Genomic DNA, 14,460 nt, shown 5'->3' with positions numbered 1-14,460 from the left:
GGGAAAAAACCTGAGTACATCTCTCTGGCATCATTGGCGTTCCCACAGAAATGAATGGAACGTGTCCCGTCTACCAGTAGACAACACGTGCTCCTAACTCAGAACACTGGGGTCCCGTTCGGTGATCGCGAGGAGTCCCAGCAGTCTTACCCCCCCACGATCAGCTACTTATCCTGTGGATAGGGGATAAGTACATTTTCTCCTTCTCCTTTAATTGATGTAAACAGGAGGTATCACTAGATGATTCACCAGATAAATGGGCCCCACCATGACAGTGAGCACCCAACGTGTCATGAAGTGTAGGTCAAATGTTCCTTTTCGAGGTGCCCGTACACCTTAAAAGAGTATCACATGATGCACGCCCAGCCCCATCCCATAGACTTGCATTGAGAGGGCATGACGTGATGTCATGAGTGGGCGTGGTTGACCCCGCGCACACAGTATTCAGAACTAAATGTTCCGAACGCTGGCCAGTGGAGTACTTTTTTAAAGTTGATGGAATGGACAATTTTAACCGAAACAATTATCTGTTGTAAAATTTAACAACAACCAATCATGTTGGATGGGCAATGGCGGACTTTTATCCTTTGTTAAGAAGTCGGGCATGTTCGAGTGATAGTCGCAATCATTTGTTAAGGGTTGTCCGGCCACCATCCTTATTTCCTCTTATGTGTATGACACCTTTCGATTTGCTGATTGGCTGAGAAGGATCATGTGATACACCATATTACAAAGCCAATGAGCTTTATATTTTGGCCATTATCTCCCACTATAGTGGACAATCTAGCACATTGGTCTTAAACTGTGGCCCTCTAGATGTTGTAAAACATCAACTTCCAGCATGCCCGGACAGCCGTTGGCTGTCCGGGCATGCTGGGAGTTGATGTTTTGGCAATCTTGAGGGCCACAGTTTGAGACCACTGATCTAGCAGATGCAGGGCCACCACTCGGGCATCATACTAATACATGTAAGGGGGAGATTTATCAAAACTCGTACAAGGGAAAAGTCAAGGATTTGCCCATAGCTCCTTTTTTCCATAGTTCTCATTGGTTTCCATGGACAACTGTTCCACTTGACCTTTGTACCATTTCTGATACATTTCCCCAGTGTCTTTTGGGAGCCAGGGGCAAAGCTAAGATGAAGTGCATGGGCATGTGCCCCATTGTTGGTGGAATAGCTGGTGCCAGAAGACCCCTTTATCTTGGCTGGCGTATTTAGATAAAGGGCCTGTACAGCAAAATGACTCCTCGCCCCAGGCGAAGGAAAATCTAGCTAGCTTTGCCCAATGTTTTACTTAGATGTTTACGTTGCCTATCCTTATCCTGGACCCATTTTTTGTATCATAATAATAGCAAATTATATGTAAGACCTTAAAAAGGTACTCCGATTACACAAAACTTATCTAACTACCACTGGAACCCCTGCGATCTCCAACTCCAAACTCTTACCTCTAAGAACTCCAGCCCTCACTTTTCAAGATAAACTGGTCTCGGGAGTGACAGCTCGTTTCTCCCATCATCGGCGGAGGATGGTCATCATTTTGGCTGGGAATTGGCAGACTGGGCCGCCATCACTTCGGAGACCAGTTTGGTCTAAGAAGATGGGCGCTGAAGCAAGGAAGTTAAAGATGGGTCCCTTTTTTGGAGATTGCTGGGAGTCCCAGTGGTCAGACCACCCCTCATGATCCTGTGAATAGGGGGATAAGTTTTGCATTATCGGAGTACTCCTTCAAAGGGGGTTTCCATGGATTACAAAAATATGGCATCTTTTTTCTAAAATCGGTGTCCAACTTTTTGCCCAGGTTGTGCCGCATTAATGAAGATGACCCTCAATACCACCATCAACCGGTGAACATGCTGTGGCTCCATTTTTTAAACTAAGCAGCCATGTTTCTCTAATCCTGGACATCCCCTTTAATAGAGTTTTTTATTTTATTTTTATTGCAAATCTTTTTGAAAAAACAAAAACAAAAAAGACTTAAGTAGTTCCCGAGAATCTGTGGGCTTGAAGCAATGATAGTTCCAGTCTGTGCCACGTTCTATTCTTTCCTGAGAACGAAACTGTAGGAGAGTCTCTTCCCTATGGAGATCACAAGTGAGCGTGCTCCGAGCTCTGATCGCTGTCACGGCTGTCGTCATTGGCTAGTGAGTCAACCGTGTGCTGAAGGTTGGCGGCTCCGATCCCCGACAGCTCGGAGGGCAGTAAAGTTCCTTTTTTGACATTGACCAGTTCTTTTTCTCGCGCGGCGGCTCCCTGCTGACCGCCCTTCACTCGCTTCCACTTCATTCTGCGATTCTGGAACCAAACTTTCACCTTTATAGAAGAAAAGGGAAAAAAAGAAAAACATCAGTTCATTAAACTGAGAAACTTGTTGGTGGCGACAAATCTACAACATTGTGACTCTTGTAAATCTTTTTTTGTTAATGAAAAACTGAAGAATTCCCTCGGCTCCTAAACTCCATACTGCAGATTAAAGCTACAAACCCCTCGTATCAGGAATTGTATTTTATCTCAGCATCTGATCTGAGGTGTAACTACTGCACCTATCATTCTATATACTACAAAAGATAGGTAGATAGATATGAAATAGATAGATAGATAGATATGAGAAGAAAAAGTCTGGAGAAGAAAAAGTTTAGTCTCAAGGGGCGACATGCCTTCTTTACCATGAGAACTGTGAACTTATGGAACAGTCTACCTCAGGAACTGGTCACAGCAGGAAAAATTAACAGCTTTAAAACAGGATTAGATACATTCCTGGAACAAAATAACATTAATGCTTATGAAGAAATATAAAATCCCATCCCTTCCCCAATGTCGCGCCGCGCCCCTACCCTTCAATTCCCTGGTTGAACTTGATGGACATATGTCTTTTTTCGACCGCACTAACTATGTAACTACGTAACTATAAGATAGATATGAGATAGATATGAGATACATAGATAGATATGAGATAGATATGAGATAGATAGATAGATATGAGATAGATATGAGATAGATAGATAGATAGATATGAGATAGATATGAGATAGATAGATAGATATGAGATAGATATGAGATAGATAGATAGATATGAGATAGATATGAGATAGATAGATAGATAGATATGAGATAGATATGAGATAGATAGATAGATATGAGATAGATAGATATGAGATAGATATGAGATAGATAGATAGATATGAGATAGATAGATAAGAGATAGATAGATATGAGATAGATATGAGATAGATATGAGATAGATAGATATGAGATAGATAGATAGATAGATAGATAGATAGATATGAGATAGATAGATAGATAGATAGATAGATAGATATGAGATAGATAGATAGATATGAGATAGATATGAGATAGATAGATAGATATGAGATAGATATGAGATAGATATAAGATAGAGAGACAGATAGATATGAGATAGATAGATATGAGATAGATAGATAGATATGAGATAGATAGATAGATAGATAGATAGATATGAGATAGATAGATATGAGATAGATATGAGATAGATAGATAGATAGATAGATATGAGATAGATATGAGATAGATAGATATGAGATAAATATAAGATAGAGAGATAGATAAATATGAGATAGATAGATATGAGATAGATAGATAGATATGAGATAGATAGATAGATATGAGATAGATAGATATGAGATAGATATGAAATAGATAGATAGATATGAGATAGATATGAGATAGATAGATATGAGATAGATAGATAGATATGAGATAGATAGATATGAGATAGATAGATAGATAGATATGAGATAGATATGAGATAGATAGATATGAGATAGATAGATAGAAATATATGAGATAGATATGAGATAGATAGATATGAGATAGATAGATAGATATGAGATAGATAGATATGAGATAGATAGATAGATACAGTAGATATGAGATAGATAGATATGAGATAGATAGATAGATACAGTAGATATGAGATAGATAGATAGATAGATAGATAGATACAGTGGATATGAGATAGATAGAACAAGAAGCTACATTGTAATGTCGACCTCTTTTAAGGTCACTGTAGTTTTTCTACTCGTTACACTTTGTTCCAGTAGGAGCGGCGTCCAGCAGGCACCAGTAATCCCAGTTACCCGTATTACGGTATACTCCAGCCCGTACAGCCACTGTTATTGATGTGGAGCATTTTGTTACTGGGAGCCGTCATCAAAGCTGTCAGAATCCCTCCTGGACGTCGGGCGAAGCGGCTTCTGTTTCCGTCATTTACTTCTACAACTTATAAGGTTTCTCCTGCGTCCCCTTCAAGACAACATGTACTTGGACCATAGTCAATGGGCACATTTCACGTCTCACTGTGGCCTCAGTGGTGCGCACTGCCCAGAAGTCCTCTTTGAAATGTAGAATTCTCTTTTATTACAGGAGCGCGCTCCAAACCCTAAGACTATGAATCTCAACTTGTCCTGTTTCTTAGATCTAAGGACATCGAGTAAAACAAAAAAAAAAGAGAGTGAACTAATGAGTTGTCCGGCCTTAGCTAAAAGAATTCCTCGCCAATGAGCTGGTAACAGGGCGATCTACCAATGATCGGCCGCAATCACTGAGGAATCTGCCACTAAGTACTCAATTATCCTGCAGCGCCCCTACAGGCATAATAAAGCATTACATGGAGTCACCAAACTACTGTGCATGGGTCCTCCAAAGCAAGAGTCTCTGTTCCTATTCCCTTTTTACTTCTATTTTCCCCCTAAAAAAAAAAATTCTTGGTTAGATTTTTTTAAATTTTTTTATGTAATTAATTTTTTTTTATTTTATTTTTTAGAAATTTTGGTCTAAAGCATTGGTCTCAAACTGCGGCCCTCCAGATGTTGCAAAACCTCAACTCCCAGAATGCCAGCAAAGGTCTGTCTGACTTCTCCAGAGGATGCACACTGTGCCCAAAAGGTAAATCAAGGCTTCCCTTTCATCTTATCCCTTAGAGCAGTGTTCCTTAAACTGTAGATATTGCAAAACTTCAACTCCCAGCATGCCCGGACAGCCAACGGCTGTCCGGGCATGCTGGGAGTTGAAGTTTTGCAACATCTGGAGGTCCACAGTTTGAGACCACTGGTCTAAAGCATAATTTCATTCATGTTCAAATATTTTTATTCATGTTCAAGATTTTTTTTTTTTTTTTTTACCATAGTCCGAATGTTTCCGTGTTAGAGAGGGCATCACATATAATTATTGGGGGCCTAATGTTTTTATTTTTTTTTTTTTTATTTTTTTTTTTTATTTATTTGTTTCAAATTTTGCTTTTTTTTTTCTAACATAGTCCAACTGTTTGTTACTGTGTTGGGGAGAACTTCACATATAATTATTGGAAGCCTAATTTATTTATTTTTATTTTTTTATATTTGACTATTTGTTTGGACTTTACTTTCCTTTTCTAGTTGTATTTGTTTATTTACTTATTCACTTTATTTATTTAGTTTCTTTATTTTATCTTTATTATTCACATATACCGTAATTATTGGGAGCCTGATTCGATTTATTTTTTACTTTTTTTATTTGTTGAAATTTTGCTTTCCTCTTTTTTTAGTTTTATTTATTTTCTTTACGTTCACAATTTTTCATTCATGTTCAGTTTTGGGAGGACATCACATAATTATTGGGAGCCTAACTTTGTTTTTGTTTTTTTTTACTATTTGTTTGCATTTTGCTTTCTTTCTAGTTTTATTTATTTATTTATCTATTTTATTATTCACATATATTTAGCGGGAGCCTATTACATTTTTTGAATTATTTGACTTTTTTGTAATTTTTTTATTTTATTGAACCCTTTATTTGTTTATAAAAATTTTTTTAACTTGCTATATTTTTCTTAATATTTTTTTTCTTTGATGTGTCAGAAAAGAACTTTGAGGAACTTTATTTTTTACTTTTACAGATTATTTTTAATAGTTTATATGTTCTCTTTCATTGGGACAAGAGATGGAACATTTTGGGTCAAATTCGTCGAAACTTGATTGTCAAATTCATTTAGGATTTCTCCTGATTGCCCTGTGATTTCCCATAGGAAACATGTGCAGGAGCAGGGACAGCTGTCAAACGTAGGGATCCCTGTTCCTGCACAGTACACTGAGAGGCTAGGCCAGGTGCAGAGTCCAGCTCAGCGGGTTTAGTGAATGGAAGCCAAGATGCATCACGGCTCACCTCTGGGCCCCTCAATGTATATTTGAATGATACATTTCTGAAATTAAAGGGGTATTCCAGGCAAAAATATTTTATCCCCTATCCAAAGGATAGGGAATAAGGTGTCTGATTTCGGGGGGCCCACTGCTGAGACCCCCCCGCAATCTCCCTGTAGCACTCGCATTCTATGCGGGTGCTGAATCTCCAGTTTCGGAAACCTCCAGGTTTCCGGGACTGGGGACATGACGTCACGCCACGCCCCCCTCCATTCATGTCTATGGGAGGGGGCGTGACGGCCGTCACGCCCCCTCCCATAGACATGAATGGAGGGGGCGTGGCGTGACATCACGTCCCGGAATCCCGGAGGTTTCCGAAACTAGCGACGCAGTCCCTGCATAGATTGCAGGTGCTGCAGGGAAATCATGGGGGGGGGGGTCTCAGCAGTGGGCCCCCCGAGATCAGACACCTTATCCCCTATCCTTTGGATAAGGGATAAAATGTTTTTGCCCGGAATACCCCTTTAATTATCTGTAGTTTGCTAATGGTTGTACTCACTTGAATGGGACCGGAGCTGCAATACCACACCCAGCCACTAGATAAAGTATGGCACTATTCCAGGTAAACACTAAAGTGGATTTTCTGCTTGCTAAAATCCTGCATCCCCTTCAATTAGCTGGTCGACTAATGGAATGTAGATTAGCTGCAATACCAGTCACAGTACTGTTCTACGGGGGAGAAGGGAACCGGAACCTTTTTTTTATTTTTTATTTTTTTTAATAATCCTAGTCTAAAAGAATATTTTTCCAAAAGGATAAATAAGGAAAAGACAGCGATATAAAAATAAAGAAAAAGAAAAATAGAAAGATAAAAGAATAATAATAATAAAAAAAAACACATACAATTAAATTAAATAAGAGATAAAAGTATCTTTAGTCTTTTCTGCCGATCCTACTAATATTATATGAATATTTATTAGGCATTGGTTTATTATTAATCAAAATATTTACCTAATTAAATGATATTTGAATAAAAAACAAAATCTTAATAATTCCCTGAGAGGCTGAGGGTAGAGGAAGCTTGTAAGGAGTCCCGTGTAAATTATAGATTGTAGACTGATCTCAGCTGCATCTGTTCCCCAGAATCCTCCCTTTTCACTGAGTCGGCACCTTCACTCACCCTCAGGGCTACAAAGTGCTGATCACTCAGGACGGGGTTAAATATAGAGCGCTAAATATATCCTTCACCACAATATCTCCAGATACTACAAACTAAGTCACAATATGAACAGTGAGAAAAGGATCAAGATTATCAGATCATAACACTTTCTAATGGGAATTAAGTCCCAGAAATCTACCGTATTTTTCGCCCTATAGGACGCTCCGGCATATAAGACGCACCCAATTTTTAATGAGGAAAATCTAGAATCTTCAACCAGCAGACCTCCAGATGTTACAAAACTACAACTCCCAGCATGCCCGGACAGCCGTTGGCTGTCCGGGCATGCCGGAAGTTGTAGTTTTGCAACATCTGGAGGTCCGCAGGTTGAAGACCACTGGAATAGGAGGTAATAATCACGTGTCCCCGCCGCTCCGGACCCATCACCGCTCGTCACCGCTGCGCTGGATGTCGCCCTCCACCGCTGTCGCCGCATCCCCGGGAAGTACCCGTCGCTCCGGAACGTCTATGCTGCCGGGTATCCTCGCTCTCCGTCGCAGCCATCACGTCGCTACGCACGCCGCTCCAATTGGATTATGGGGCGGCGTGCGCGACGACGTGATGACGACGAAGGAGAGCGCCGGCCATGCAGGGGATCCCGGCACGGAGCAGACACCGAGAAGGCAGGTAAGGTCCCTCCCGGTGTAGCCGGGTTAGTGTCACTTTCACTTCAGACGCGGCGGTCAGCTTTGATAGCCGCGTCTGAAGGGTTAATACAGGGCATCACCGCGATCGGTGATGTCCTGTATTAGCCGTGGGTCCCGGCCGTTGATGACCGCAGGGACCGCCGCGATAGGTGTGTATTCGCCATATAAGACGCACAAACTTTTGCCCCCCAGTAGAGATGAGCGAACTTACAGTAAATTCGATTCGTCACGAACTTCTCGGCTCGGCAGTTGATGACTTATCCTGCATAAATTAGTTCAGCTTTCAGGTTCTCCCGTGGGCTGGAAAAGGTGGATACAGTATTAGGAAACTCTTTCCTACGACTGTATCCACCTTTTCCAGCCCGCCGGAGCACCTGAAAGCTGAACTAATTTATGCAGGATAAGTCATCAACTGCCGAGCCGAGAAGTTTGTGACAAATCGAATTTACTGTAAGTTCGCTCATCTCTACCCCCCAGTTTTGGGGAAGAAAAAGTGCGTCTTATATGGCGAAAAATACAATAAATGTTTATATTCCTAGAGGAAGATTGTTATCTAGTGATTGATGAATTAACACAAAAGCCAAAGACCAATATTCTGTCATCTACAGATCCAATGTATCACAGTATAGTATTAAAGTAGTCATATTTTTATATATATATATATATATATATATATATATATATATATATATATATATAGGGTCAGTATTATAATAAATATACAGTGGGACAAAAAAGTATTTAGTCAGCCACCAATTGTGCAAGTTCTCCCATTTGAAAAGATGAGAGGCTGTAATTTTTATCATAGGTTATAACCTCAACTAGGAGAGACATAATGAGAAAAAAAAATCCATAAAATCACATTGTCTGATTTTTAAAGAATTTATTTGCAGATTATGGTGGAAAATAAGTATTTGGTCACCTACAAACAAGCAAGATTTCTGGCTCTCACAGACCTGTAACTTCTTCTTTAAGAGTCTCCTCTGTCCTCCACTCGTTACCTGTATTAATGGATCCTGTTTGAACTTATCAGTATAAAAGACTCCTGTCCACAACCTCAAACAGTCACACTCCAAACTCCACTATGGCCAAGACCAAAGACCTGTCGAAGGACACCAGAAACAGAATTGTAGACCTGCACCAGGCTGGGAAGACTTAATCTGCAATAGGCAAGCAGCTTGGTGGGAAGAAATCAACTGTGGGAGCAATTATTAGAAAATTGAAGACATACAAGAGCATTAGTAATCTCCATTGATCTGGGGCTCCACGCAAGATCTCACCCCGTGGTGTCAAAATGATCACAAGAACGGAGAGCAAAAATCCCAGAACCACATGGGGGGTCCTTGTGAATGACCTGTAGAGAGCTGGGACCCAAGTAACAAAGGTTACCATCAGTAACACACTACACCGCCAGGGACTCAAATCATGCAGTGCCAGACGTGTCCTCCTGCTTAAGCCAGTACATGTCCGGGCCCCTCTGAAGTTTGCTAGAGAGCATTTGGATGATCCAGAAGAGTATCGGGAGAATGTCATATGGTCAGATGAAACCAAAGCAGAACTTTTTTGTAAAATCTAAACTCGTCATGTTTGGAGGAGAAAGAATGCTGAGTTGCATACAAAGAACACCATACCTACTGTGAAGCATGGGGGGTGGAAACATTATGCTTTGGGGCTGTTTTTCAGCAAAGGGACCAGGCCGATTGATCCGTGTAAAGAAAAGAATGAACAGGGCCATGTATCGTGAGATTTTGAGGGAAAACCTCCTTTCATCAGCAAGGGCATTGAAGATGAAACGTGGCTGGGTCTTTCAGCATGAAAATGATCCCAAACACACCGCCCGGGCAATGAAGGAGTGGCTTCGTAAGGAGCATTTAATGGTCCTGGAGTGGCCTAGCCAGTCTCTAGATCTCAGCCCCATAGAAAACCTTTGGAGGGAGTTGAAAGTCTGTGTTGCCCAGCGACAGCCCCAAAACATCACTACTCTAGAGGTGATCTGCATGGAGCAATGGGCCAAAATACCAGCAACAGTGTGTGAGAACCTTGTGAAGACTTACAGAAAACGTTTGACCTCTGACATTGCCAACAAAGGGGATATAACAAAGTATTGAGATTAACTTTTGTTATTGGTAGCTGATTAAATACTTTTTTGCCACACCGTATATTCTTGTATATAGGAGCAGTATTATAGTAGTTATACTCTTGTATATAGGAGCAGTATTATAGTAGTTATATTCTTGTTTATAGGAGGCAGTATTATAGTAGTTATAGTCTTGTATATAGGAGCAGTATTATTGTAGTTATATTCTTGTATATAGGAGCAGTATTATAGTAGTTATACTCTTGTATATAGGAGCAGTATTATAGTAGTTATATTCTTGTTTATAGGAGGCAGTATTATAGTAGTTATTCTTGTATGTAGGAGGCAGTATTATAGTAGTTATATTCTTGTATATAGGAGTAGTATTATAATAGTTATATTCTTGTATATAGGAGCAGTATTATGGTAGTTATATTCTTGTATATAGGAGCAGTATTATAGTAGTTATATTCTTGTATATAGGAGCAGTATTATATTAGTTATATTATTGGGTATAGGAGCAGTATTATAGTAGTTATATTCTTGTATATAGGGGCAGTATTATAGTAGTTATATTCTTGTATATAGGAGGTTGTATTATAGTAGTTATATTCTTGTATATAGGAGCAGTATTCTAGTAGTTATATTCTTGTATATAGGAGCAGTATTATAGTAGTTATATTCTTGTATATAAGAGCAGTATTATAGTAGTTATAGTCTTGAATATAGGAGCAGTATTATAGTAGTTATATTTTTGTATAAAGGAGCAGTATTATAGTAGTTGTCACGATGCCGGCTGGCAGGTAGTGGACCCTCTGTGCCAGAGAGGGATTGGCGTGGACCGTGCTAGTGGACCGGTTCTAAGCCACTACTGGTTTTCACCAGAGCCCGCCGCAAAGCGGGATGGTCTTGCTGCGGCGGTAGTGACCAGGTCGTATCCACTAGCAACGGCTCACCTCTCTGGCTGCTGAAGATAGGCGCGGTACAAGGGAGTAGGCAGAAGCAAGGTCGGACGTAGCAGAAGGTCGGGGCAGGCAGCAAGGATCGTAGTCAGGGGCAACGGCAGAAGGTCTGGAAACACTGGCAAGGGACACACAAGGAACGCTTTCACTGGCACTAAGGCAACAAGATCCGGCAAGGGAGTGCAAGGGAAGTGAGGTAATATAGGGAGTGCACAGGTGATAACCCTAATTGGAACCACTGCGCCAATCAGCGGCGCAGTGGCCCTTTAAATCGCAGAGACCCGGCGCGCGCGCGCCCTAGGGAGCGGGGCCGCGCGCGCCGGGACAGAACAGACGGGGAGCGAGTCAGGTAGGGGAGCCGGGGTGCGCATCGCGAGCGGGCGCTACCCGCATCGCGAATCGCATCCCGGCTAGCAGCAGGATCGCAGCGCCCCGGGTCAGAGGACGTGACCGGGGCGCTGCAGCGGAGGAGGTGAAGCGAGCGCTCCGGGTCAGAGGACGTGACCGGGGCGCTGCAGCGGAGGAGGTGAAGCGAGCGCTCCGGGGAGGAGCGGGAACCCGGAGCGCTCGGCGTAACAGTACCCCCCCCCTTGGGTCTCCCCCTCTTCTTGGAGCCTGAGAACCTGAGGAGCAGACTTTTGTCAAGGATGTTGTCCTCAGGTTCCCAGGATCTCTCTTCAGGACCACAACCCTCCCAGTCTACTAAAAAAAAATTTTTCCCTCTGACCTTTTTGGCAGCCAAAATCTCCTTGACCGAGAAGACGTCCGAGGAGCCGGAAACAGGAGTGGGAGGAACAGATTTGGGAGAAAAACGGTTGAGGATGAGTGGTTTGAGAAGAGAGACGTGAAAGGCATTAGGGATACGAAGAGAAGGAGGAAGAAGAAGTTTATAAGAGACAGGATTAATTTGACACAAAATTTTGAAAGGACCAAGATAGCGTGGTCCCAACTTGTAGCTAGGGACACGGAAGCGGACATATTTAGCGGAGAGCCATACCTTGTCTCCAGGGGAAAAAACGGGGGGAGCTCTTCTTTTCTTATCCGCGAACCTCTTCATGCGTGAAGAAGCCTGTAAGAGAGAATTTTGGGTCTCTCTCCATATAATGGAAAGGTCACGAGAAATTTCATCCACAGCGGGCAGACCAGAGGGCAAGGGGGTAGGGAGGGGGGGAAGAGGGTGACGGCCGTACACCACGAAAAATGGGGATTTGGAGGAAGATTCAGAGACCCTGAAGTTATACGAGAATTCGGCCCATGGAAGGAGATCTGCCCAGTCATCCTGGCGGGAGGAAACAAAATGTCGCAAATAATCACCCAGGATCTGGTTAATTCTTTCTACTTGTCCATTGGACTGGGGATGATATGCAGAGGAAAAATTTAATTTAATCTTGAGTTGTTTACAGAGAGCTCTCCAGAATTTAGACACGAATTGGACCCCTCTATCCGAGACAATCTGCGTAGGCAACCCGTGAAGACGAAAAATGTGTACAAAAAATTGTTTAGCCAACTGAGGCGCAGAAGGAAGACCAGGAAGAGGAATGAAATGTGCCATTTTGGAGAATCGATCAACGACCACCCAAATAACGGTGTTGCCACGGGAAGGGGGTAAATCAGTAATAAAATCCATACCAATCAGAGACCAAGGCTGTTCGGGGACAGGCAGAGGATGAAGAAAACCAGCGGGCTTCTGGCGAGGAGTCTTATCCCGGGCACAGATAGTGCAGGCTCGCACAAAGTCCCCAACATCCGTCTCCAGAGTCGGCCACCAATAGAAGCGGGAGATGAGTTGCACAGATTTCTTGATGCCCGCATGACCTGCGAGATGGGAGGAGTGACCCCATTTGAGGATTCCGAGGCGTTGGCGTGGAGAAACAAAGGTCTTTCCTGGAGGAGTCTGCCTGATGGAGGCAGGAGAAGTGGAGATCAGGCAGTCAGGTGGAATGATGTGTTGCGGAGGGAGATCAACTTCTGAGGCATCCGAGGAGCGAGAGAGAGCATCGGCTCTAATGTTCTTATCGGCAGGACGAAAGTGAATCTCAAAATTAAATCGGGCAAAGAACAGAGACCACCGGGCCTGGCGAGGATTCAGCCGTTGGGCCGACTGGAGGTAGGAGAGGTTCTTGTGGTCGGTGTAGATAATAACAGGAAATCTTGATCCCTCCAGCAGATGCCTCCATTCCTCAAGTGCTAATTTAATGGCTAGAAGCTCTCGATCCCCGATGGAGTAGTTCCTCTCCGCTGGAGAGAAGGTCCTAGAGAAAAAACCACAAGTGACAGCATGCCCGGAAGGATTTTTTTGTAGAAGAACAGCTCCAGCTCCTACTGAGGAGGCATCAACCTCCAATAGGAAGGGTTTGGAAGGGTCAGGTCTGGAGAGCACGGGAGCCGAAGAAAAGGCAGACTTGAGTTGTTTAAAGGAGTCTTCTGCTTGAGGAGGCCAGGACTTGGGATCAGCATTTTTCTTGGTTAAAGCCACGATAGGAGCCACAATGGTAGAAAAATGTGGAATAAATTGCCTGTAATAATTGGCGAACCCCAAAAAGCGTTGGATAGCACGGAGTCCGGAGGGGCGTGGCCAATTTAAGACGGCAGAGAGTTTGTCTGGATCCATCTGTAGTCCCTGGCCAGAGACCAAATATCCTAGAAAAGGAAGAGATTGGCATTCAAACAGACATTTCTCAATTTTGGCATAGAGTTGGTTGTCACGAAGTCTCTGAAGAACCATACGGACATGCTGGCGGTGTTCTTCTAGATTGGCAGAAAAAATTAGGATATCGTCCAGATATACCACAACACAGGAGTATAATAGATCACGAAAAATTTCATTGACAAAGTCTTGGAAGACGGCAGGGGCATTGCACAGTCCAAAGGGCATGACCAGATACTCAAAGTGTCCATCTCTGGTGTTAAATGCCGTTTTCCACTCGTCCCCCTCTCTGATGCGGATGAGGTTGTAGGCGCCTCTTAAGTCCAATTTAGTGAAGATGTGGGCACCTTGGAGGCGATCAAAGAGTTCAGAGATGAGGGGTAAGGGGTAGCGGTTCTTAACCGTGATTTTATTAAGACCGCGGTAGTCAATGCAAGGACGTAGGGAGCCATCTTTTTTGGAGACAAAGAAAAATCCGGCTCCGGCAGGAGAGGAGGATTTACGGATAAAGCCCTTTTTTAGATTCTCCTGGACGTATTCGGACATGGCAAGAGTCTCTGGGGCAGAGAGAGGATAAATTCTGCCCCGGGGTGGAGTAGTACCCGGGAGGAGGTCGATAGGGCAATCATAAGGCCTGTGAGGAGGTAGAGTCTCAGCTTGTTTTTTGCAGAAAACATCCGCGAAGTCCATATAGGCCTTAGGGAGACCGGTTACTGGAGGAACCACAGAGTTACGGCAAGGGTTACTGGGAACCG

At 42.9% G+C, this 14,460-nt stretch overlaps 1 protein-coding gene across 1 annotated transcript in view; it reads right to left on the bottom strand.

Annotated features, from left to right (window-relative positions):
* Positions 1-896: 896 nt before the first annotated feature.
* MEOX2 (mesenchyme homeobox 2) overlaps positions 897-14,460 on the bottom strand; it is a 148,891-nt gene continuing 135,327 nt past the window's right edge. Inside the window, exon 3 of the mRNA XM_056518906.1 lies at positions 897-2,314. Coding sequence (XP_056374881.1) covers positions 2,090-2,314 — 225 coding nt within the window. The 3' untranslated portion in view covers positions 897-2,089. The remainder of the gene's footprint in view (positions 2,315-14,460) is intronic.

Source organism: Hyla sarda, chromosome 5, assembly GCF_029499605.1.
Source record: "Hyla sarda isolate aHylSar1 chromosome 5, aHylSar1.hap1, whole genome shotgun sequence".
Taxonomy (NCBI): domain Eukaryota; kingdom Metazoa; phylum Chordata; class Amphibia; order Anura; family Hylidae; genus Hyla; species Hyla sarda.
This window is presented reverse-complemented; position numbering and strand designations above follow the sequence as displayed.